Raw genomic sequence first — 27,324 nt, 5'->3', positions numbered from 1 at the left:
AGTCTTTAGAATGTGGACAAACTAAATTGTGGCTACAAAACGTGAGTTTTATAGAAATAGCCTAAGTCAGAACTAAACAACTTTATCGGTTATTGAGGGGTGAGTTGAGTATTTCCTTATCTAATGAAAACTGTGTTGTATTTTTTCCATGAGGTTAACTTATTTCATGTGAAGAAAGACGCCACTGTCCCAGTCTTATTGTAACACAAGTGACAGGCCCAATCCTGATGTATGTGTTCTAACGTCTGTTTTCTGTTTCAGCTCAGCCAGCATGTATCGGGCACGTAGCGTGTTAAACAATCTCGTCCCATTCATACCAAGTGCGGCAGGACCGGAGCGCTTTGCATCATGGCTGCTGGGCTCAGCACGCGCTCCTGCCTTGACACCTCGCACACGACACTACAACTCTCCAGCTGCAGCGGAGCCCTTCCTCAACGGCAGCAGCGGGGCTTACGTGGAGGAGATGTACAACGCTTGGCTACAAGATCCTAAGAGCGTACACGTGGTGAGTACACTTGTATTGGATTGTGCAAATCAGAAGTTATGAGTATGAGTGTTAGTGGTCATTTTTCGATACTACTGTGCAAACTGTTTAGTAATTTATTCAGGCTTTTTGATACTGAAGTAGAAATCCCTTCTATATGGACCAGCTGTTGCTGATTTTGTTATTACAAAGAACTTAGTTTTACGAGCCAGTCACAGATTGCGCTAGTGTTTGAAAGTCAAGTGTCTACGTTATTTTTTTGTATAACTGAGATAGTTTATGTGACAGCAAAGATGCTATAGCTTAGGCCTACAATAAGTCGTCTTATCATTTTGACTTGGTTATAAAGTCAAGTGATATGTATTTGATAGAAATCATTATATTATATTAGTGCAAATCCTTGGTAGCTCGCTTCAACTTGATCCATTTTGATTTAAAATCTGGGGACAACTTTAACATGGAAACGGAATGTCTATTTCTATCAATAGTCAAACGTAATTTCATTTATTTATGTAATGTGAAGGCAAATCCATTTTTATTCCCCTTTGGGGCTGCTACAAAAAGAGTACATGGTAATACCACAATAAAAAAAAAAATTTTGTTATATTTTCAAGATTATTGAGCTGTGGGATGTCAACTCTTTTTTTTTGCGTTTTAGTTCACTTCATCTATACTTTTAATTTACTGGTTTGGTAATGAGTTACCAAATCTGCTCTCTTTTCGGCATCCATCTACTTATCTAAAACATACGCTGACTGCTAACGACGTGGTTCTGCAAGGTAGTGGGACTCTTCACCAGGGGTAACTCGCGGTTCCGCTCACTATCATTGCAACTTGCATTGCTTCAGTGTTCAGTTTGCTTTTGACTAGGTGCATTTTTGTGCCAACAACACTTAGCATTGTTCCTATCCAACTGTCTTCAGATTGGGGCTCAGGGCATTTTTCTTTGTAACTGGAACCTTGTTCTAGCTTTTTCCTCTGCAGTTGGTAGCACTGAGGACCCAATACGCAACTACAGCTTAAAAATAAAAAAAAATAAACCTCCAATGTTGAAGTGAATTGTGTGGAAGCCTGTTCCATTTCAGTTGGATAATTAACTTAATGGTCTGGATAAAGGCAGATAAGCCATTGCGTAAATCTTGGCCAGGAGTGGTTTTGGTAGATTTAAACCCTTTCCCACGCCTATTTTTAATGCTAAATAAATATTCAATTAAGTGTTAATCACATGTCAATTTTTAATCTTTTTCTAATGGAAAATCTCCAGATCACCCAAGCCAAATTTTCTGGTTGTTAACCGAAATCTTCCATTATCTACTAGACTGAACTATTAGGCTATCTCATCGTACAAAATAGTTTTACCTTTTGAAGTTTTTAGTTAGTTAGGTAACAACAAAAGGTTTTCATAACCAATTCGCCAATTGTACACTTGAACGTAAAGTATTCTTTTGTTTTATTTACACTGTAGCTATTATAGTTGTTCAATCCATTAACAACTATTTTTACTCAGAACAACATATGAAATAGTTTTTTTTTTTTGTTATTTGATAACAGTTGTCATATCTCATTCATTTCCATTTATTTGTGCTAGATAAGCACATTTGTTTATTTACCAGATCCAGTTGAGTTGACTTATCTTAATCGATTTGATAGTTTCCCATATCACCTACTTAAATAACAATGAATTTTAATTTGTATCATATCCTGTCCATTATTTTGAGATCATAACTGGTTAGTGATAAACAATGATTCACTTCGTATAGAATCAAATTCACTCAAACTTTTCTGTCTGGTAAACTATGGATTCAGTAGGCACATTTTGAGTGTACAAACAAATTCCCAACCACAGCAAACATGCAGACTAAGCGAATTTCCTGCTTAAATTTGTATCAAAATATTTCCATAAAACAAGTATATTTATTCCTCATTCAAATAACATTTGATTTAAAGTGGACTAAGGTAGATTTGCTGTTACGGGGAAGGTAAAACGTGGTTGTTGACCAATTGTTAGTAGTTAGTAGGCCTATATGATGAAATACATAAATTTGCCAAATTTAATATATATTATTATATCCATAAACAAGCAAGCTACAACAGTTTTCCTTTTTATCCGTAAGAATAACCTGGGATTTTAAATGTACATTTTAAATGAGTTATTAAGCTCCATACGATATCCATAGTAAAATTTGGACATTCCATGATTTATAGGGAATAATTTGAAAAAAAATCATTCAAGTTTCCCCCGCCCTACACCTCAAAATTTGAACGCATAATTGTTTTTGGGATCTGGGGACATCAAAATGAAAAAGTTACATCGGTCCCGGGTCCAGTCCAGGTGTTACCGTGCTACCAGCCTTTGGTAATAGCTACTTCCCTAATTTCCTAGAAAACAACAAAAAGCCAAAATGTTATTATTATCAAAAGAAACAAATGTAAACATGTATATATATTTTATAATCTGATTTAATATTTCCATTTATTTTATAAAATTTTACCAAGAATGTTCTGTTTTTTGTTTTTTTTTATATTTACGTAAGGCCTAACCTTTATTTGATTTGGTTGTAATTTCATTTTGGGAATTTTTCAGTTTCACATTCATTTATCACTCAACTGTACAAATATCTAGTGATGCCACCCTCAAGTTCTTGTTCCAGTAGTTTTGTTTACCCTTGTAACTAACTAGGTAAATCCTCCAAAATTGAAAGGTCAGATGGCTATTTGTAAACTAATTAAAGATTGTATTTACCGTGGCAATTGTTAGGCAAGAGTTAGACAGTAATAACTGTTGATAACAAAACAACCCCAGGCCCGGGGATGGAAAGTTCCAGGGGCAACTGTTGGACTTGTTGATGTCTGCACATGAGGCCGCAGTTGCCAAACATTTGATTAAAAATAACTCTCACACATCTCCTTAACAGCTGTTACAGCATTCACCGCTTTGTTGCAATTTGTGGTAGTCAGTTAAGTGGTCTAATATAAAAATGGATTGGCCAGTAAACGTTTTTAAATGAGATTTTTACGTTAAATTTATTTTAAGCAGTAAACAATTTACGAAAAAAAACATTTTTGCAAACTAAATACTTCTCTTTATTCAAATAAAATATTAGTAAATAAATCTACCTACGTTGATTGTAATTAGTATTAAATTTGGTATGTCACAAATATTTTTAAATTGTATAAAAATAATAATCAAAATCAGCCTATAAATAGTTAAGCAAATATGTGACATGGTAGAGAATAAATTTCACCACGACCAAATTGGTCAAACCATGCTTAAACATAAAGATTTTTTACCGTCTAATTCGTTTCTGTTTCGGTTCATTGTAAAAACCCTTATTTGTAGCTATGATTATTGTGTTGAACTGATTAAATTTGTTTTGTGATTATTCATTTAAAGTTAGTTAAGGTTAAGGTAGCTTTGCTGTTGTAATAATATTTCTTTAATCTTATTTTATCTTTACTGTAACTCTAAATGATTGTGTACTGTTTTAGGTCAGTTACCACTTTATCCTTAAATCAATCCTGAACTAAATTGAAAGTTAAAGATATACTTTTTAATTATGTCCCTAATGAGGTTCTTTCCACTTGGCCTAAAAAGTCATATACAGTACATAACTTATGTTGTTGTCTTGCAATTTTAATCCTACAATTTAATCCTATTTTAAACTTATCAGTGTGTTTAAATCATGCAAAAATGTTTAATATACTCAAAAGTCAAAATACATGTTCTTAATATCAATATGGTTCCAATATGGTTGTACAAAGATCAATGTGCTATACTGTATGTGATAATACTCAGGAGATCTAAAATGATAATGCGAGGAAGTCAGAAGTCAGGTGATGTTGACTATTGACTTTCCTCATCCATTTGACCTTGGATCAGCTGACCTACTTGTCCAAACCCCCCTCCCACTTCACTCCCCTCTCCTTCTACAATGCTCTAGTGTCATTGATCTTTCTGCATGGGTGCAATGTATCCCAGCTGAAACAGCTGATCATCTAAAAAATAAACTAGCTTTTATTAATACTAGCTGTTACCCACGGGCTTCATCCCGTTTGACTTCATAAGTATTAAAGTGAAATCAAACCTACATCTTGCTGTTTTCCAACTTGTAATTATTTCTCATAAAAATGTTTACTAGTAGATTTTGTTTCGTTTTAACCCTTAGGTCTCTGTTATTTTTTGTTAATTCTACTTTGGTTTCCGGTACACATTTGTGTTTGAAATTAAATATCTTCTTAACTTAAATGTCATAGCCTATGGTTAATTACTCTTGACTTAAATCTTTTGTTTGTCACAGTTTCTATATCAATGGTTTACTTAGGCTTACTGTTGTTTTATTCATAGCACTTAAGTTAAACCACTTTTAACCGCACCCCGTTAACAAAACCTGAGTTAACCAAAACCATAATAAATACCCCCGCCGCAGCAAACCTGCCGACTAAACGAATTTCCATTTGTCTGCTGAATTGATTTTCAGTTAAATATATTTTAATAACATTAGGTTTAACGAGTACCTAGGTTTGCTGCTACAAGGAAACTAATAAAGTGTGTTTTTGAGTAAAATATTGATAGCTTAGTACAAAATAAATAATTTTGCCAAGTTTGATCAAAATATATTCATAAACAAGCAAACTACAAAATTTGACAATATTCTCCATAAGAATAACATGGGAATTTTAAATTTACAATTTTTTTAATTTTCTCCGTTACTAATAATCGAACAAAAATACTTTTATACACTAAATTATTTGTTTTTTTAAGCTCTTTAAAAAGGTCCAAAGAGAAATTGGAAAATTTTGTGTTTTGAGGGTCAAAAGTGAGAAAAACCAATTTTTACCCCATAAAACCCCCCGTAAAGCCCCGTTCCCACGGTCCGATCGTGCTGGTTCGCGAACTCATTCAAGTTTATCCCGCTTTACACCTTTAAACCAAATTTCATCAAAATCGGACAAAAATTACTCAAGTTATCGCGTTCACGGACGTATATATATATATATGTCTATATATATATATATATATATATATATATATATACATATATAAAAATTTGAACGAATAGTGTTTTTGGCCTCTGGGGACATCAAAATGAAAAAGTAAATCGGTCCCGGGTCTAGGTCTTACCGTGCCACCTACGGTAATAGCTACTTCCCTATAGGGAAATTCGCTAAAATTCAATTAAATAAAAAAATCTAGGTAGCATATGTGTTGTGTATTGGTGTGGGTGGTTGGCAACCGCCATGAAGAAGTTCGGGAAACAATAATAGATTATCTCAAGAAATAGGTTTTAAGTGTAACAGTTGTAAATTTTTAAGATGACACAAATTATAATAACTTAAATAGTGAATGAAATTGTCTTTCTTTCAACCATTATCTTCTTCGAACCAACCATTATTAACAGAAAAATAAGGTTTCTGAACGCACCCCCATTATTCTGGTTTATCAAATTTCTTTTGTACTTGGTATTTTGTTTTTAAACGCACAAGCTAAATCAGAAACAATTTATTGTAAATGTTTCTCTTTAAAACATGTTTGAATCCCCAATTCTACTGTTATTCAATATCATTCCATATTCTCTGCACCAACTTCATTTTTTTAATGCAAAATTATAGTCCACCATGCAAAATAAAAAATTTTCATTTAATAAACACTGGTTTCACTTAAAAAATTATATACAGTATTGTTTTTTTTTATACTGTAGTAAAATCAATCTAGATAAAGGGAATTCAGGATCAATAAATATTGTTTACGAAATAGCAGTATTAATGTAAATAGTACAGTTTATTGTCAAAGGTTTATGACACATTTAAAATAGAAGTAGAACTCTGGCTAGATTTAAGAGGCCAACTACAAAACTACTGATTGGGATCTAGTCGCTGTTGAGCAATGATTTTGTAACAATCTGAACTGGTTTCAATTCCTCCAAATTTAGTATGGGTGTGACCACATTGTTGAATGCCTTTTTTAAATGAGCGATAAATATTTAAATAAATCCCAAAGTTAGTCTCAAAAATAAATTTAATTTGTTTTAACTTTGGTGCATATTTTAACCTATTATCAGATTTCCACTCAAGAATTGAAATAATTTTTTTTTATTAAAAAAAAAATTTCTGCTGTATATTAATGAAAACAAAAATATACAACCTTCTTTCTCTATTAGTGAATGATCGGAGAGAAAACTGTTGATATTAAATAACCTTGGTTAACAAACTGTACAACATTAATGTCAGTGGCGTACCGGGGGGGGGGGGGGGGGCGGCGGGGGCGGTCCGCCCCAGGCCCCGCACCAACATAGGCCCCCAAATCAGTCCCGTATCCCCCTAACTTCAAACACGGCCATTGCCGAGGGCCTCTTGGCCTAGGAAGGTACATTGTACTTGGGTCTCAAAAATTGGAAAATAAATTTTGCTGTTGAATTCTTACAATCACCGGAAGCGTCTGCAAAATTGCGCGATCAAAAATCACGACTCCCAGCGATTGCGGGTGACGATAATAAGGTCTCACAACCGCAAAAGATGTTCCGCGTTCACGTTTTCGCCGGCGATGTTTACGATTTCGGCATGTAGAATATTTCCCTGCGTCCGCGAAAGATGTTCACTATTCCACCGTAAACATAGGACATGTGTACGATTGCTCCGCTGTCTCGGAGATAAGCCGCGCGGCCGCGGAAGACGGAGATTACAATCCCACAAACACGGACGCTCACGATTTCGTCTTCACCGAGGACAATATCGTTCTTTTTTGCCCCGATCACAGAAGTCGTTTAGACCAATTATAGTAAAATATGATGTATAATATAAAGATAGGCTAATCTATATATATAATATAATGTATTTTATACAAAAATAGTAGGCCTATCTCCTAAATAAAAAAAAATTGAAAGAAGTGTCAGAAAAAAACCGATTTTTGTTACCTCTTGGAGTGCTTGTGCTTATTTTGAATCTCCAACTCATAAAAACTTAAAATGTTAAAAACTTAAAGGAAAATTTAATTTAGCATCATTCAATTTTAGCAAATACAAAAATAGATTACATTTAAAATAGTTGAAGTAAGCTCATTTAATCAGTGATACAAAATACATTAAAAGCTTTATTTCTTTTTAGTTCTAATTTCTAATCACTGTTTAGGGTTACTTTTTTAATAAACACCATGGTACCGTACCCTGTTTAAAATAATTTTAAACATAAAATGATCTTAAACAGGGTAGGCCTACTATGGTATTTATTATTTCACTTGTATATATATGTATGTAAAAAAGGCCCTCTCATCTAAGCCGCCCCAGGCCCCCAGTACGCCACTGATTAATGTTAGGCTTATTACCTAATAGTTTTAACACTACAAGGTTCACAATGACTCAATGACTTAGTGTTTTAGTTTCTTATTTAAAACTACTAGTTAACCGCCCGTGCTCCGCCACGGGAATTTTGTCAGCAATAAAAAAAATAATAATTAACAAATACTGTTTATCTTTGTATTCTATTTTGGGGTTGTTTAATTTTTTACATGAAATAGAACTGATAGTTTGCCTGTATAAACTATTTTATGTTAATCAAACCGATATATTATTTTAACCAAATGAATGTTTTATATTAATTCGAGTTTCATTTGAAAAATAAATAGTATACGAACTGGGCAATGCTGATAACCTAATAAGCAGCTATTTATGCTATTTAGATAATTTGCTCAAGTATCTTCCTAAATTCGTCGTTTTTTTTTTCATTACATTTGTTGTATGGAATAAAGATAGTCACTTAGCCTACATGTAAATCACGCATCAGCAGTTGGTCGCATTTCACGAATCTTTGACCCATACTGTGAGTAAAAGCTGTGTTGACGTCGTATATATAAAGTTGGGCATACTTTGTTCAATGTTAGAGGGTATTAACGAAAAAGGAGTCGTGGATTTTAAAACTATGTAGACTACCGCTACCAGAAAGATGTTGATTCATGTGAGACTTAGAACTGACCATTTCGAATGCAGATTTGTATTATATTTTACTCAAATAGTTTTTTGTCTCTTTTGACCCTTAATATGTATTTTTTTATAATCGCTGTTGATAAGATTTTCCATAAACTCACAATGTTGATAAGGAGTTAATTTTACCTTCCCCTTGTGACAACATAAGGAAAAATATTTGTGTCCCAGTTAGTCTGTTCCGACTCAAAATTCATAGATTTGCAGTACTGACAAATCCAATCCAACGACAACAATTTAAAAAAAAAAAAACGGATTTCCCTATGATTGTTCTGGTGGCTATAGAGAATAAATTATATTAATCAAAACATTAAGTTTCCGTCCCCTACTATGGGTATTATTTCACATTCCATACTCAAACTTAAACTATTACCACTTTCATTCAGATCACTTTGCAGGAAAACTAAAACATTTTTGTGTCCCAGTTAGTCTGTTCTGACTCGAAATTCATAGATTTGAAGTAGGGAAAAATCCAATCTAACGACCCCAATTCAAGAGTTGGTATTTTTTGTAGGGACTTGCAGAGCACTTAACACCAACACTGCTCTTTACCTTTTTAGTTCGACGGTTCTCTACATTTTCTTTCGTTCGGTATGTCTCTTTACGCCCGGTTAATGATTACCTTTTCTTTTTCTTTTTTACTTTTCACACCCTGGGGTTAGTGATAAAAGTTTTATAACGCTATAATGACCCGAGTCAACATTGCCATTAAACATCAAGTCACATACTTCTTCGCCAGAACCAAATGGTAAGTCACAGTTTCTCAAGCAACTTTCCTGTGTACTTGAAAAAAAAATCACTGATATATTGTAGTTCCACGTATCCCAGCGTACTCGCCATCTCGAGAAGGTAAAGTTTGGTACCACTGAACGTCTAACACTGATCTTGAGTAAGATTCGTCACCTACTATAAAATTTTTGTATGTTTCCCACTCATTAGCAATTATATGTACAACTTGCAAGCGGATTTCCCCATGATTATTCTGGTGGCCGTAGAGAATAAATTTTATTGATCAAAACAATAAGTTTCCGTCCCCTACTATGGGTATTATTTCACATTCCATACTCAAACTTAAACTCAATTACCACTTTCCTTCAGATCACTTTGCAGGAAAACTAAAACATTTCAAAAATAAGTTAACAATACACTTTCCTTTATCAAAATCGTGTGTTTATAAACAGAAACTCCAAGTTTAATAATTGCATACTGAAAGTGAGATTATAAAAATAATAACAAATGTCTGACAAACATTAAACAGCTGACGAATAACTGTGTATTATATTCTTCAATAAGAATTGTATTGACTCGACCTTTAAAGGGCTGTAGGTCGTAGCCCTTAAAAAACGTAAATTCTAAGGAAGTTCGGCAAATCTACACACTATCCCCTTTAATTTGAGACATAAATCTTGTAGATCGGTCCAGTGATTACTGAGAAAACAGTGTTACAACTGTGTACTAAATATATAGATTTCATTTTTCAAGGATATTGTTATCAGCCATGAAGATAACACAGCTGTACAGGTGTAACAAAGGGCATTTGCCTTGTCAGTTGATCAGCTGATCTTCCCAACCTTGACCTTGATGAAGGTCAGGCTTGACTCAAGGCCCACAGAGTAGCTACAAATTGTCAAATTATGTCAACACCTTGTTTCTATCTAGCTTTTTCGAATTCAACCTTGTTTTATTCAATACTGTGAGCCTACAGTAAAAGTTTTGCCTTCACTTTCAAAAAATCTTGCCGGGGAATTAGATTGCCTTATTATTTTTTATCAAGAACAGTTTTTCGGTTTAGTTAATATTTAAATGTGTCGGTCAATATTTTATTGACTTATCTTGACAATTAAAATCCCCTACTCTCCAAGTAATCAATGATAGAATGGTAATATTTATGCAGTGTACCCGCTATTTATTATATTTAAATCAATGGTTAAAACCGCTTTCTCGCGTTAAGCCTTCCCTTTTGGTAATTTATCAACCACTTTTGCTTCTTGTTGTGGAAAATAATGTTTCCTCATAGATTTTTGGCCGAATTTGGAAATTATAGCAATTTCTAATCAATATTTTGTGCAAGTAGAGCTACGCGCGCACTACGGCGGCACGGCACGGACGGGCGGTACGGCACGGACGGCATTTTTAAGAGGGGGTGCGCGCACTAGGGCGGCACGGCACGGACGGACGGGACGGGACATCCGCACTTCCGCAATTTAGGACAGTTGACAGTCTGCGAGCTAAAAATTGTGAGTAAAGATGGATGTAGATAAAGTGGTGATAGTAGGTTTAATTTTAGCAGAGGAAGAGGTGACAAGAAGGTGCAAGCAAAGATTTTAGATACACCACATAAACAGGAAAAGACTAAGTTTTGGAGAGTTCCACACCTTGTTTCCTGATCTTGTAGAAGGATTATGTGTAAAACTTACCTGATTGTTTCATAATAGATCATATTTCTGTCCATATATTGTCACGCCGGACGTTATTAAAATATTCCGGATGTCGCATGTTGTACAGTTTGTTGGTTTTCTCAACGAGAAAAATCAACTTACTAACATCTATGTTTACAACACACGAAAACACTGCTACTTTGACAGAGATCAGTTGAGAATGGCGGATGTCCCGTGCCGCCCGCCCGGTCGGTGTGCAGTGCTCCCGGTCGGTATGGGCGTCACGGCAGCTCGGAAATGTCCTGGAGTTCTGTCTTCCGGACTTTTTAACAAACTTTTAAAAATTGCCGTGCCGCCCGCCCGTCCGTGCCGTGCCGCCGTAGTGCGCGCGCAGCTTAATAGTTATAGCCGCCTCATGTAATGTTCGTATATTCCATAAAAAGAGCTAAAGATGAGGTTTTGGAAGCTTGTTTAAAATTCCACCTTTTAGAACATGTTTGTTCAAGTTGCAAAAGCAAATTTTCAATGTTGTAGAAAAAACACTTTAAGTTACAAAATTAAAAAATAATTAAATGTTTTTGAAACAAAAGCTTTTGGTCTGTTAAACACAAAGAACCAATTAACAAAATATTGAACCTAGGTTATTTTTAGTCTGGTCATTAAGCATTGACAACACCGCACAGATAAATGTTTTAGATTTGCTAAATTACCACTAAGCAGCGGTTGAAACCAAACAAATTAACAGCTGATCCACATGAGCCAAAGTAAGTTAGCGATAAGGCCTAGTGCCAAAAGTAGTGATTTTTGGCCCTGGGCTACAAAACCGCTCTTTTATCATATGATGTTTCAAAAACAGCTGATAACATTTAAATCATGATGGATTGAGATTTAAATCATGATGATATTGATTTGTAATACGAAAACTCTAATCCTTATATATTATACGTGAAAGTAACTTCTACGAAACACTACTCCTCCCTTGATAATTTACGGATTTTTACAAACAATTTGTCAAAGTTAAGTATTTTTTGTGTGGACTTTCATCCCCCCTCTTTCACCAATTCCTGTAATAAAATTGCCCCACAGGCCACCATAAACCCAATGTATTTCTTATGAAAAAAAGATTTTGTTTACTTAAACAGACGAATAGTTTGTATTAAACCAATTAAAAATATTATTAGTTTGCATACTAAAACAGATGTTCATAGTAAATACATGATACACTCAAGAGCGTTCGTTTTCAGTTTAGATAACCAAGTGTAACCGATTACATTATCTTTGTGTTAACTCTTTTAAGTCATCGGAAATTATGACTGTTAATCGTTTAAAAAAATGCCTGTAATATTTTGCAATTGCGTGAATTCAAGCAACAGGTGCACTAGTATAAAATAATATTAAAAGTTACTAAAGAGAATACGTCAGGTAGTATAAATACACCGTCTTGAGTGCTGATATAAACATGAATTGCATGTTGAACACTTGCCACAGCCAGTATGATCCAGATAACGTGGAAGTTGGTAATTTCCCACTTATTATGACACTCGAGTAGCAACGAGCCAATTCATAAAATTGCTGAAGTGATTCATCAGTAAGATTAAAACATTACTTGTATTGCACCATGTTATGAATAGCATCAATCAATAATATACAGACAGTAAATGATAGGACAATCCAAAGAAAAGGTAACATACAGACGTAACACATGGCTTTTAACACGTTTGCTGCTACGGACGTTCTGGAACGTCAGCGGGGCCACGGCGCCATGAGCTAGAAACGTTCCAGAACGTCACCGTTCATTGTTGTTTAACGTTTCCATGGACCAGCCAGCTCGTCACGAGCGTCCTATATTTCTTTGCAGCTCGTGGGGACGTACTTTTCTGACAATAAAAAATATAGTTTCCCAAAATCACCACCGGGGCTGTATAGAATAGAACTTTGTCCCACCTTTTTCCTGCTAGATAGCAACACTACTTTACCGACTGCAACCTGGGTAGTGCTGCTATCTATCAGAATCGCTTGGTACTATGTCCAAAGCCAGTTTTATTGCAGAACATTGCTATCCAGTATAACTACTATTGTTTACTCTGGCATTTTGTTTAGAGTTTTAATGACTTTGGCATAATAAATTTTCATTAAAATCGCTGAAGTATTTTTGTGAAAATCCAAGATTTAAAAAAAAAAAAAAAAAAACGTCTGGAGGTACTACCAACATACCAAATTTCATTAAAATCTGTAGCTTCGTACACATACACACAGGGACATCAATTCGAACACTTTTTTTTAGTTCATAGGGGCCCAAAACAGACATTTCCACCTAAAACTAAAACTCGAAAATGTGTAAGGAAAGGGGGTAAAATGTTGGACAGTGTGATCAACTTAACGCGGTATCATAAGTAAATCAGTGAAGTTTGCGGCAAATTATGATTGGAGTCTGCTACATTCTGTTTACATAATCATAGACATTGAACTGACAATGTCGCTATAAGCTGTGAGCTGCTGGTATTACTGCTGAAGGTCACGGTTATCTCTGGTTAGTACTGAGTCATTAGCATGCGCTTGTTAACTGCTGTCTGTGCTTTTCTAATCAACCCTATCATTTGAGTCTGCGCTTTTCTATTAATGCTGCTTTTCTATAGTAGCAACATCAATACCGATTAATTTTAGTTAGGGCTTGGTTGACACTTATTAGCATTTGAAATTAAATAATTAAAAAGGTAATTTACATGACCTATGAATGGTAGTGACAAGGTCCTGTATTGCAATTGGGCCGCCCTACAAAATTTAATTTTTTGTTTGGCGTGGTATTTTACAAATAATTTTTATATTGAATCTTTAAAGAGTTTTAATTGTCTTATTATGGTAAATTACCCCTTTTTTGCATAAATTGGTCTACCAAAGACTACTATGAGATTTACTGACCTTAAGTCGTAATTATTGAATCCTTCTTAATACATTTCCTAAATACATGGGTGAGTTGGTAGCGTCACAGACTTCGGGCACAAGGCAGCGAGGTCGTGGGTTCGGATCATGATAACTGCAGCAAACATTTTATCAGTTCAGTTCACCTTTTTACTGTACCGGCTCACCCCTTTAGTTATCTAGATACGTTCCACACACGGGCAAATTCAAGGTTAAAAGAGGCTGCCAACCTCTTAATTAAAGCGTTGATAAAAAATCATCAGCACAGCTGACAATTCTATATAAAAAAAAATATTAGAACCAAAACATTTCAATCCTGTGAAGTGGACCCCTAAGAGACGTTAAAATTGAATGACAATAGGTATGTGTATTACGGTTGCAAACAAATTTTATTTTAAGGTTTTACTTAATCAGTGTAGCAGTTTTGTGTAATTAAATAAGTACCGATTTGCAAGAATTAAAGAGTGTAAAAGTCTTAATATTTGGAGTGGCAGAAACAGCAAGGTTGTTAGTGAGCTAAGGTCATCGCACTTCTAAAACAACAAAGTTTGTAATGGAATTCTCATAAGTGCAAGATTAGCCAAACAGGTTTAGTGTCTGACCTTGACTTACTTTGCTGAATTGTCAACTTCTGCTTGAAAACTTTCTCTTTAGTCTTGTTTCATTCTCCTCTGTTGCCCATTATTTCCCAGTTATGTTAAAAAATAATTTTTTTGTAGCAATGATCTTCAATGTTATTTTTTAACTTTATAGAGTTTGCAAAAAACAAAAATAGTATTGGAAAGGTGGTAGTCAATAATGTTATGATACAAACAAATTATGACAAATCTCTCTTCCGGCTTTACAGTTGTCCCTCAATAATTTGACATTTTGTATTGTGACATACTCCATAGTCTGAAGCGCCGCCTGCAACCTTATCGGCATAAATAAACCAAGCCTGCAGTGAAATGAACTTTCCTTCCACCAAATATACACTCACTGTATTGTGTAGCGTAGTATCATTGATTATATATACCTACAGGTATACCTATAGGTATATATAGTCAAAGGTAGTATTAATATATAATATTTACTGTTTTGTACTTTGGTAACTTCATCGTTTTTATATTTTCCCAATGGTTAATCAATACTGCATTAGAAAATAGTGGTCATATTTTATCTTGGTTAAATAAAAAAAATAATGTAGATAATCCACCATTATCGATTATCCAACACCCCTTTGTGGATTAATGTCCGCACTAGTGAGTAATACGACTGTCCGCAGAGCTATCCTGATAATTAGACTAATTCTTTAATTACTAGGCAAAAATGTGGTTCGGATTCTATTAGAACCCCCCCCCCCCCCTAGTTGCCATTGACTGTATGGGCTACTAAAAAACAGCTGTGTCTAAGGAACATGTCGGCCTTAGTCACTAACAACACTACAAGATCGCACCACTCAACCTACACTCATATTTGGGCTAAAATATGCACCTAGTGGCGTCCCCATAGTAATTAATTGATATAATTGATAGAAATCAGCTATGTTGTATGACCATCGCAGTTTTGGAATGGCATGATGTCTATGATAGTCTCAGGTAACAAATCTATGATCTTGTTAAGATTGTTAAAAGTAAATGTATCAAGATGATTTCTGTACAAATTCACTTGAGGAAATTTTTTTTTCTGTTTTATTGTGATTTTGTTGGTCTGATGAGACATAGCCTATTGTACTATAATGTAATTAATGGCCGGGTAAAGGTGAATTCACACATATCATTTACGGCACATCACAGGTTAGAAACAGCTAAAAAATTAGATAAAAATTATCAGCAGTCAAAAAAATTATCCTTTAATCGATTTTCTAAAATTGGGATATCTACATTCATTGGACGCAGGTGTGTCATTCGCTTTTCCGGCGTCCTCCATTTAATTTCAGATTTCTTCCGGCCGATATATTTGGATTGTTCAGACGCCAGTTGGACGTGTTTGTGGTTAGAAAATAGTATTTTTGTTATTTAAATGATTGTGTCTATATTTTAACAATCAAAAGATGGACGATAAAACTTGATAGGATAAAAACTATTGACTGTAACATCACTGTAAATACAGTGACGAAAGACTGGCTGAAACCAACAGACGGACAGTTGACTGAGGAATTGCAGATACAACTGAGACTGAACTGTCACTGAACTATGTGTGGCAACTATTATGACTGCTAAAAGCCAGAGTTTTTCTGTTTCAGTCATGGGACTCGTTCTTCCGTAGCAGCTCCGCAGGTGCCGCCCCAGGCCAGGCGTACCAGTCTCCTCCAAGCCTTGCCGAGCCCGCACGCAACACTGTGCCTCTGTCCGCCCTGGTACCTCAGTTCTCTGGGGGTATGGCTGCGTCCGGTGGTCAGATCAACGAGAAGATCATAGACGACCATCTTGCAGTTCAAGCCATCATCCGATCCTACCAGGTATCAAACACTTCTACGGTGACACTTAAGTTAGCTTAGGTTGAACAGTGATAATAATGCAGCAGAAATTTGTAGTAGGTTGTTCCTACGTTTTGTGTGGTTATCTTCTTATACGATGGTTTACATTTTTAGCCATTTCAATTCTCGGAGGATCAAACTCATCAACATTGATTGTATGTAACAACATTTTGTGTTTTTTTTTTTGTCCAACTGAATTTGATGGAGCAAACAATTAAATAGATTTCATACTAGAAGAACCCTGTCAACTATTTTCAGAATTAGATTTTGTGTTTACTTTACAAAGTTTTAGATTTTAGGATGACAGTAATCAAAAAATTAAAAACGACTATTTTAGATTTATCTGAACAAAATAATCACTACATTTGAACCATTAAACAAAGAAAAAAAATTGGTCCAAAACTGTCTCACCCTTAGTTCAGTTAATTGGTATGGAGGTTTACCGTATTTGTGAATTTACTAATGTCATATAATAGGATTTTTATACTATAACTCATGTTATGTAAAAGATACAATAACCGTCCCATTGTATACCGTCAGGGAGGCATTCTTTAGTTTTTGACCAAATCTCATATGCCATACAAAATATGTTTCTCGTACACAGCCTTTTCTAAAAATTCCAACTATGCTTCTTCTGTCGCTGATTTAGAAGATTAATGCTGGTCTAGTTCTACAAAATTAAAAACCTCTTCAGTAGCTTCAGAGTGCTTTGTAATCTCAGTGATGGTAAACCTTCATTAACAAAAATCACATATTTGTTTGTATTTCAGTACAGTATATCCGTAATGCAAGATTTGTTTTATCATCCTAATCTCAGCAGTTGTCTCTAGATTACACCTCATGTTCATTTCCACTTATCAGTTATTTGCTTGATGACATTCACTAAACTTCTGAGAATTCGGGCAGATTACCAAAATGTTTTACTGTAGGCCTGCTATGTTATGGAAGCTTGTTAGATTTATTCTTAAAGTACGATGAATAAGATGTTATTTCAAACTGTGACAGTTAAAACAAAATTATATCTCAATTTCGTGTTAGTTGTCTGTTTGAGTCATCATAATCTGTGATTGATACTGTTTCATTAAAATTATACTTGGGAAGTACCTTTTGTCTAAAGATTACAGCTCTTTCATTTTACTAATACAGAATCTATTACTGTATTGTTATTGTCATTGGTAGAAATTATAACTTCCTCAATATTTCTGATAAATTAGTTCAAACCCACCTGAAGAATTTACCTTACTCCCACGAAGAACATCATTGTTTTATTTGTAAACATTATTTTCAGGGACTAATACAACTTGTTTAGTTTACTGAGCCAAAGTTGGTAATGTTTTAAAACTACACCAAGAATGGTAATCAATAAAAAATTATCATTCTAATATTTTTTTAAGGTGTGATAGAAAATATTTTATTTGTTTAAGCTACATTATAAAACATCTCATTTGTTACCACTCTACATCCATGTTCATTTTCATGCCATTTTGCATGGTATCATTCATAACGAAGGCAGTTGTTAAGTCTTTAAGCATGTCTTTCTGTCGATTATTTTATTGTGATGTTTATCAATAATAAGTAATTGGTTGAGGGTTAGACAAATGAACTTATCATAAGCCTGACTTGCGATACAATGGCTCGAAACACCTAGTTAACAATAAATAAGATCGCATTAACATTGTTATGATGCCAAAGTTTAATAAACCCCTAAAATAGTTTTTTCCTAAATATTTTAATAATTATTTAGTGTTACTTGTTAAAAGTTTACATATTTAAAAATCCATCAAGTATAAAATTACTAACATCGGATGTTGTCTGAAAATTGATTCAATAAACATTCGTTATGTTTAAGTGATTATATTTTTACAGAATAATTTCTCATTTTGTCTATTGTTTGCTATATAACAACATCTACAATGGAATTACAATTGAGATGTTTGCATGAATGACTAACTTTACTGTGTCAATTAATAATATATATCTTTACTACTATGAGAAATTGTTTATTTAATTCAAACATATTGTATATGTATGTATTAAACTCTAAAATTCCAATTTGTATTAACTGTCTCTGGTCTTTTAAACTATTTAGTACTTGTTAAGAAATTTAATTGATGACAACAAATATTTAATTTTGTTCATGTTTTGTAGACATTCAGATTTTTTTTTTATTTTCCTGAAGACAAAAATAACCCACAATGCTAGTTTATAGTTATGTATTTGATTAATTATTCAATATTGCACTTTTGCCTATTTTTTTTAACTTTTACATCCTTAACATAGTAGAAAATGGAGAGACCAAGTTAACAAATTGGGATTAGGGTGTTCAATATTTGAGAGCACTTCTCAATGTAGAGTTTTATTTATTAATGGACTTCTGGACTGCAAAAGTATTAAGTTATTTTACAAAATATAGTAAATACTACAAACAGGATTCATTGGAAATCTCTCGTAATCAGCTACTACAGCTTTAAATTGAATTAATCATGAGTTACTATTCCAAAATGATTTAATGGAGGTGAATAGAACCTAAGCTCTCTAACTTTACCTTTAACTTGGATTAAAACATAATCTTTAAACCTCTTAGTATTTAATCAAGTTTGGCAAGTGCCCTCAAGTGATTGGTGTAAGGTGTGTTGAGCATGTTGGTTTTAGGCCCGAGGTCATCTCGTAGCCGAACTGGACCCTCTCGGCATCACTTACGCAGACCTTCACAGCAAGTACTCGGACAAGACTGGCGTACATCCACATCAGATCGTGCTTCGGCAGCATATGTTGCCGGGTAAGACCCCTCTCCCATCCCCATCCATCCATGTCAGAACTACCAATATCTCTCAGATAAAATCAAAGAAATATAAGAATATGTTTGGAATTTTTCTGGTGTTAAAATCTAAATTTTTTATGCAAATCGACCGATAAAACATTGGGAAAGTGATCGCAGCAATATCTAGGAGCATCATTGTTATTACGGCAAAATTGTAATTTTATGATATTTTTATATTGATTAAAATTATAGGATTGTAGTGATAACTGAAAGCATGGATTTAAATCTTTTAAAGACAATAAAAATACTTTTTTCGTTCTCTACTAATTATATATTTCTTTTAAACAATTAGAAACAGTGACGGTCTTATTGTAAGGCTTTAAATGTAATCTACAATATGAAAGCGTAGGTATGACAAACATGACAGGGACTTGTGTGATTAATTGTTGAATTGCGCTGTATCCTAGTTTATTATTTGTTGTCACATACATATTCATGACAGTAAAAAAGAACAATACTAATTTTTCCAGCATTGGTTGGTTTCTGAAATTTTAGCCAAAATCTTGCAAACACATTCTTTGCTTTAACAATATTTGATTGTTTTTTTTACAATATTGTAAAAAAACACATAGATTCAAGGCCACATTTCTATAATTTTAAACCCCCCTTCCCCAGATTTATCTCTGACCCTTCTTCCCTTATCCACCCACAGATTTGAGAAGGAGAAGTTTTCCGTCAGTTAGTATTTCTACTTAACTATCGCTTCACACTCTTTCAGCTCTCTCATTAACAGCTGAGCCTCATCCTGTAAATATCTACATCTTCACAGAACTGCTTAGTCGTAATGTAGATTAATCCTAATCACAGTTTATAGGGAGTTGGAAATCTGTTATTAATTGCATGGACTTTTACAGGGGTTCGACTAATCTTGGTGGTGGTATTGCTAATTTGTGCTGTCCTCTGTCGTTTTGGGTTTATTGTTTGTTATTAATACTTCATCAAACTTCATCATCGATTCACTAGCTCTAAGAACAAAATATTTATTTTATTTACAGGATCTGTATACATCGAATGTGTAAGTTGATTTGTGCGAGTATGTGTTGGTTTTAGATGGTTAATGTTTCATTAGTTTTAGACTTGTATCATAAAAATATTCCCAGTGTGTGCAGTGGTGTAATTTTTAGTGTTGTCCTAGTTTATTTTTGGAGTGGAAGGTTTAAGAATTATCTTAGAATCCAATTTTGCACTGCAAACCGCAATTATAAAGGAAAAACTTGTAAAATATCGTGTTGTACATATATACATTGTGTTGGGTTATGTTATAATTAATTGTGTTTATCAAGTAATACTGCGTACAACTCTTCTGGTCAAAAACGTATATATTCTGTTAGGTCGCCTAGATTTTTTCATTGATGCATTTTATTTGTTCTGTGTGACTGGACAGTTTTAACATTAAACTGAAATTAGTCAATAGTATGTGGATTCTGTCACCAAATCTTTTTAAGGTTCTTTGACAAATTTTTTTTTTCGATATTGAGGCAAGACTCATGGCTCCACAATACAAATCAAACTGTCAAAAAAACACATATTACATTTTAGCAAGGTATTTTATATAAAAAAAAGAAATAAGAGTTCAGCTAGCTTCCTGAAAATTAGTGTCCAGGGGATAATAGATGCACAATAAAAGAACACAAAACAACACTGATATTTCATCCTGAAGTAGGACTTCTTCAGAGTAGGTTGAAGGATGATCTCAATACGAAATATAGTGTTATGATTTGTGTTCCTGTGGACTAAAATTGTCTGGTGAGCTAGCTGAATAATATTCCTTTTCAAAAAACTTATCACTAGCCAATCAGATTCCTTATAATTTCTCTGAAGCCTAGTCTGACATCTAACAACAATGTTTAGGTGAAATTTTTTTTGGTAGATGTAATGTGAGGAAGTTTTGAGTTGTTGTGAAAATGTTTAATGCGAATGGCAATATGGGTCTGACGCAGTGTGCAGTAGTAACCAGTAGTAGTGTGAGGGTGATGTGTGTGTGTTGTCAGATCAGAGGGCATCACATAGCCAAGCTGGACCCTCTGGGTATCAACAGCGCAGACTTGGACGATCGTCACCCACCGGAACTACTCTACAGCCATTACTCTTTTGGTAAGCGAGAGTAAACAATCAGAAACTATAAACTTGACGAGTAAAATTATACAAAATTCACAATAACTGTGTCAGGTTCTAAGAAAAAACACATTTAGAAACTACATACAAGACAAATAGTGTAGACTCTCAAGTAGAAAACATGACAAGTAGACATGTAAAGAACATGACAAGTAAAGCCAACTACATGACAATATCCCAGAAAACAACGCTCATTAAATTAAAAAATGCCAAATAAAATACAATTCCAAGAAATTTTAATGTTACAATAAATAAAAACTTTATAAACCTTACAAATGGACACATCAAGGCAAAAAAAGTCAAAGAAATTGAGATGAAGATTTGAGTAGGAGAATAATACACTGTCGAATAACCTCATGTCAACATGACGAACACGTAACAAAAACCTGAGAAATAAGGACATTTAATAAAATCACGCCATTAAAATATTAAATAAATCTCAACAAGCAAGCAAAAATAGAAGTGAATTGTAAAACTCAAAACCATAATAGTAGGTATAGCATAAACTTTTTAAATGAAATAATAACTTTAATTATCAGTAAGAATGTAAATTGTTTACTTGAATCCAAAACATGAAACTTTCCATTGTAATAACCAAACTACCTTTGTTAGGTTTTTGAAAAAATGTTGTTTACCATTTCCAACACTCAAGTTTGCATGTTTTGAAGATAATTTTGGTACTTTCCTGTTAAAGGAAACATTCATTATTATCGATGATTTTTTTTTATGTATCAATATTTTTGTTTTCCGATCCATTACAAATTGACAACTGATCTTGTTTAGGCTAAAATAGTCTATTATATTATGGATTATGAAATGACACTGTTCTAAGCTAACCTAACATAACCAACCAAACTTGCTGTACTATTTAAAAATTCCTTTTTGATAACAGAAAAGGCAAATTAAACACGGAAATTTTAAATGTTACACAGCAAGTTTGGTTAGTTATGTTATGTTATTTTTTTAAATAGTTTCATTTCATTATTGTTTGTTGATACTGAACAATATTTATCGTAGTTGTCAGCTGATATGTTTCAATTTGTTAATATCGGTATATCGAGAAAAATTCATCGATAATAATGAATGTTCCCTTTAACAGGAAAGTACCATAATTTTTTTATTGTCTCTCTTGCAACCAACTTTTAACTCCACATGCATTAAAATAATTGTCCACTCTAACGTTTATTTTTCCTTGTGAATCAGATTCCATTTACAGTTACACCAATAATTCCATAGCACTGCAACTAATTTTCCTATTTTCATGTCTCAAACTAAATCAAAGCACTCTTTATTGACCACTATTTAACAGCCAATCAAGAAAACTGAAGTGAAAGGTAAATTTTTTTTAATACATTATCTGTATCTCGTGGATTAGATTAGATTTTTTTTTACAATGTGGAAATATTAGCGTATATTAAATTTATTTACAATTTATTTGCTATGTAGTTATTTAATTTCTGCTGCTTGTCATTAAATGTATGTTAAAGTGTAATTAATAGCTTCAAATTTTGGTTTTCAGTGTTTTAGACATATTGTTATTTTTTAGCCTCTCCATTATTTTTAGTATGCAGTCATCAATTTATAGGTAGATCATTGTAACGTTAAATCGAAAGTTAAGTTTAATTTCATTACGAAAGGTAAGTATACTATTCCAAAATATGAATGTTTTTAAACCTTATTGATCAGTGTCTTTTATTTTATTAATGTAACCTTTATTTGATTATTATTTAAGAAAGTCATTTTTTAAATATTTTTGTACCTAAATGCGAAGAGTTAGTTTTAACACATTAGAGTCCTTTTTTATTTCACTCACACTATTTCTCAATCATTTAAATAATAATAAATCAACAGTGTATTATGAAGAGGAATTTTTTTATGGAGCTGAAAACATTTTTTATAGGCAACGTTACTTAATATACATTGTTATTTTTATTGAACAGGTAAAAATGTAGTCTGAATCTTATGATCATATATTAGGTATCAAACCTTCTATGAGTTTGGTAGCCTATAATCTTCTATTTTGCTCCTTAACTTTGCGGCGTTAGTGTTGTGAGTACCTGAGGTGTTAGTACAAAATATTCAATATTTTTATTTTTGATTTTAAAAGTTTCCTTCACTGTACAATTGTACATGGTAAATATTTTTTTAATCATTTACACTTCCCTACATTATTAATGTTTGGTTGCTTATTAACGGAATATGTTAGTAAGATTGAGAAAGAATAGCTTATGTTAGTATTAATAACCATGCTCCTTTTTGGCTCCGAAACACTTTTTCCTTATTTACAAAACTCATTTTCATTGTGTTACTTTAGTGACAAGATCATCCATCGCCTTTATTTCCTGTTAGCATTTTCGTTTTACTGCCGATGTTGTCCGAGATATTTTCAAGCATGTTTGTTCAGGCAAGAGATGGCAAAACATGACATATTCCCAGCAGCTGCAGATTCAGGTGGAAAGATTGATGGAAAGTACGTAACCAAGCTCAGGTGAGCCGTCCAATCAAATCATCAGCGAAACTTATTTTGTGCTCGTCCTGTAAAGATTTGGTTAAGCTTCGTATTTGGTAGAAATAATAAAGCCATGTTAAAAACTGAAATAGGGTGTATTGGTACTTTACATTAAATGATTGCAAGCTAAGTTAGGTTCATCTGTCAATAGTCGTATGTAGTCAAGACATTGATAAGTTGGTGACCCCCGAATTTCTACTTGATCAACTGTAAATTGTAGCCAAAGATTACAAATATCTTGTATCCTTGAACTCGTTAATTTTTAAACTAAGAGCTTTCTAGATTATCATAAACAAGTAATCTAAAATTATTTATTCATTAATGTACATAATTAAAATAAATTTTGCGTATTCAAAAAAAAATTTAAAAAATGGTTTTTGACGAACCATCTAATAATAGCACAATTAGTTTTTTGATATGTTTAATATTATTATTCTAACTCAATACATAAAATGTAAAGTGATTCTTTTGGTTTATTGGAGAATTGGTTGTGGTTATAATCCTTCCCAGTAAATATTTATTTATAGCTATCGACAATTAACATTCTCTCATGTAAAGTTATAAATTTACAACAAATACTATACAACAAATACTATGTATGCAAAATTTTAATTACCTGCAAACTATTTTCACTCAATAAAAATTATTTTCCTCAAACTCATTACTTATTCAATCATTATTTCACTTTACATTTGCTTTTTATTCTCTAGAGGGTTGTGGGGCTAAACAATATTCAATTTTTAAGTTTTCCCGATGCTTTTTCATGTAGGCTAATTTATTTCAATTTGCACTAATATTACCTAATTCAAGGATAAAGGAGATTATCCATTTTGTATCATCAATTTGGTAAGTACTGTTCTTATTGTAAATAATATAATGTTATGTAAATTTGTTTTTAATTTTTTCTCATTTTATTTTGCTTTTGCTGATGATTTGTGTTGGATGCTTTTACTGTTTTTCTTTTGCACGTTTCTTGTTTTACCAGTGGTGGTGGTTGCTCATTTTCTCTTCTGGCCTTTGATCACGTAAGCAAACTTCTCCTTCTCAATTACATCATTACTGTAATTTTGATCCCTTTAAGTAATATTAATGTATAGTTTACACATAAAATTATGATATCAGTTTTGTACTTTCAGTTGGTTATGTTCAATTAAAGTTATTTACAGTTTTGTTTATAAAAGGGTGATGTTTTGTTTTATTATGATTTTTTTTTCTTTTGATATAATTTTTAAGCCAATTAGAAGCTAAAGCCGGGTGTTCCTAGGCGCGGAATTGGAGCGCGTAATGCGGAGAGCGTAATGCGGAGAGCGTAATGCGGAGAGCGTAATGCGGAGAGCGGACTCCACTTGTCTTAGGCAATTTAATCTTGCTGTTTTCCAAGAAGCGGAGCGGAACACCATGTTAATCACTTTTCAGCGCTCCTTTTCCGCGCCTAGGAAAACCTGGCTTTAGTAGGAGTATTTAAAGGATGAACTATCAATTGCATATGAATAAGTTCATGTTCAGATAGTGCAGTCTTAAATAACTATGTTTTTATTTAGATGCAAAGTAAAACATGAATGGAAGAAACGGAAATAATATTACTCAATAAACAATGAAAGGAAAATAAATAAATTTAAAGAAATGATTTTTTTTACAGATTTTGTTAGAAAAATTTTTAACCTCCAGGTTTTTAAAATTTTAAATTATTGTATCCGGTACTTATCATCACAATTTTAATATTTGGTTAAAAAAGATTAATTAATTTTAACTAGATTGGAGTAATTATGTCAGAACCTGTCAACTCTAAAAAAAGAATTATAAATTTTCACATTTTACATTTGACCTACTATGAAAATTCAGCATTCTAATTCTTTATTGGAATTTATCCCGAAATATGCCTTATTTTTGATTGTATAAAGCAAAAAAATTATTACAAACGAGAACATATATTTCACGTTCAGTGCAAAACTTTTAATCATTTTTAGCCTCTGGATCACCTTTTTAAACCTGGTGGTGTACGTCTAAGCTTAAAATGAAGAAACTCAAATTAAAATATTCATACCCTCTGACAGATGAAGCCGACATGGACCGCAGCTTTAAGCTGCCGTCAACGACATTCATCGGAGGCAAGGAGAAGTCGTTGCCGCTGAGAGAGATTCTCCGCCGCCTGGAACAGACGTACTGCCGACACATCGGAGTGGAGTTCATGTTCATCAATTCCCTAGAGCAGTGCAACTGGATCAGACAGAAGCTGGAGACTCCCGGCATCATGGAGGTTACAAAGGACGAGAAACGACTGTTGTTGGCTCGACTCACTAGGGCTACCGGGTAGGTTGTGTCTGAATATGAATTGTTGAGTAGCAAGCTCCCAATAGCTGTACAGGCTCTTGTGCTCACTATGTAGCTTAATCTGAAAGTCAATCCTGAAGAATGGTTAGAAGTCAATGTTTTAGCAGTGGCAAATCCCAGAACTATTTAACCTAATACTGCAATGTGGTCACTACACAACGCATGATTTAACTTTTTCGCTAAAAAATGTAATCCAAGTGTTGTTGCAGATTTGAAGCGTTCCTCGCCCGTAAGTGGTCCAGCGAGAAGAGGTTTGGTCTGGAAGGCTGTGAGATCCTCATCCCAGCCATGAAGCAAGTGATTGACAAGTCTACAGAGCTGGGAGTGGAGAGTGTAGTGATGGGAATGCCTCACCGTGGCCGACTGAACGTGTTGGCCAACGTGTGCCGCAAGCCATTGGAGCAGATCTTCACACAGTTTGCTGCTTTGGAGGCTGCCGACGATGTGAGTTAACTGTACAGACTTAATGTTGGTATGCTATTGTTTTATTGATTCCCTTTGTCCATCAATCCATTTACATTTGCATACAAATTGGAAAGTTACCATTTAATGATGATTTCTTAGTTAGAAATGGACATGCTTGATTTATTTTGTTGTCATTGGAAAAAATATTTGATGGAATTTGTTGATTGCCAGTCTAACTAATCTACTTTTTGGACATAGTAGTATATGAAAAATAAAACTATGTCTAAGGTTGTAATACTTCACAAATTGATATAAATAAAAAAATCCTTATCATAAACTGAAAATATAAACACATTATTCTGTGTAGAATATAAAATAAAAATAACACAATTCAATGAGAAGAATAAGCATAAAGATTAAAGCCCAACTTGAGAAAGTGTGGTCCAAGATTCATTCCCAGTCTTTGTCATTTTTTAATCCAGACTGAGCTTTTCTGAGAAGGTTGCATTTTCACAACTGGTGAAGGACACGCCTGATTACAGTTCTGAATTAGGTGCAAAAGTTTTAATTTTTACAGTACTTATATTACTTGCAGTGTTTTAGTCACTTAATATTTATTACGTTAAAATAATCTTGTTCCCCTTCAAACACGTTGCTTACTGTACACTACTTCTCTTGGGATCTGAACTAATGCTGATACACCACCAGCCCAATAAATCCTGACATATCTAACTGGTTATTGCAGACTTGATTAATAAAAACCAAGTTTTCACCTCTTTTCGGGATCTGGAATCTGATCTTGTTCTCAAGTGAGAAAATATCAAAAGAATACATTATCCCTTATCAACATATAAAAAATATGCAAATATGACCGTGGAAAACAGAGAGTAATATGTGAATTTCTTCAAGTTTTAGGGTGAACCATTGATAG

The 27,324-nt window shown here is 33.6% G+C and overlaps 1 protein-coding gene across 4 annotated transcripts in view; it reads left to right on the top strand.

Annotated features, from left to right (window-relative positions):
- The window catches only part of LOC128988117 (2-oxoglutarate dehydrogenase complex component E1), a 57,118-nt gene that overhangs the window by 14,709 nt on the left and 15,085 nt on the right, over nucleotides 1–27,324 (top strand). For 2 of the 4 annotated variants that reach the window (XM_054409331.1, XM_054409332.1), the window contains exons 2-7: nucleotides 262–505; nucleotides 15,979–16,194; nucleotides 21,025–21,127; nucleotides 23,553–23,618; nucleotides 25,712–25,967; nucleotides 26,198–26,432. In XM_054409331.1, the coding sequence (XP_054265306.1) occupies nucleotides 272–505; nucleotides 15,979–16,194; nucleotides 21,025–21,127; nucleotides 23,553–23,618; nucleotides 25,712–25,967; nucleotides 26,198–26,432 (1,110 nt within the window). In that variant the 5' untranslated portion in view covers nucleotides 262–271. Of the gene's footprint in view, nucleotides 1–261; nucleotides 506–15,978; nucleotides 16,195–18,864; nucleotides 18,992–21,024; nucleotides 21,128–23,552; nucleotides 23,619–25,711; nucleotides 25,968–26,197; nucleotides 26,433–27,324 lie in introns of all 4 variants that reach the window. The other 2 variants (XM_054409334.1, XM_054409333.1) reach the window with 2 other exon arrangements.

This window comes from Macrosteles quadrilineatus, unplaced genomic scaffold (assembly GCF_028750875.1).
Source record: "Macrosteles quadrilineatus isolate MER2022 unplaced genomic scaffold, UCM_ALF_1.0 Scaffold_2__2_contigs__length_208266976, whole genome shotgun sequence".
Lineage (NCBI taxonomy): Eukaryota > Metazoa > Arthropoda > Insecta > Hemiptera > Cicadellidae > Macrosteles > Macrosteles quadrilineatus.
Note: the sequence above shows the minus strand (reverse complement) of the source record. Positions and strands in the feature narration are given on the sequence as shown.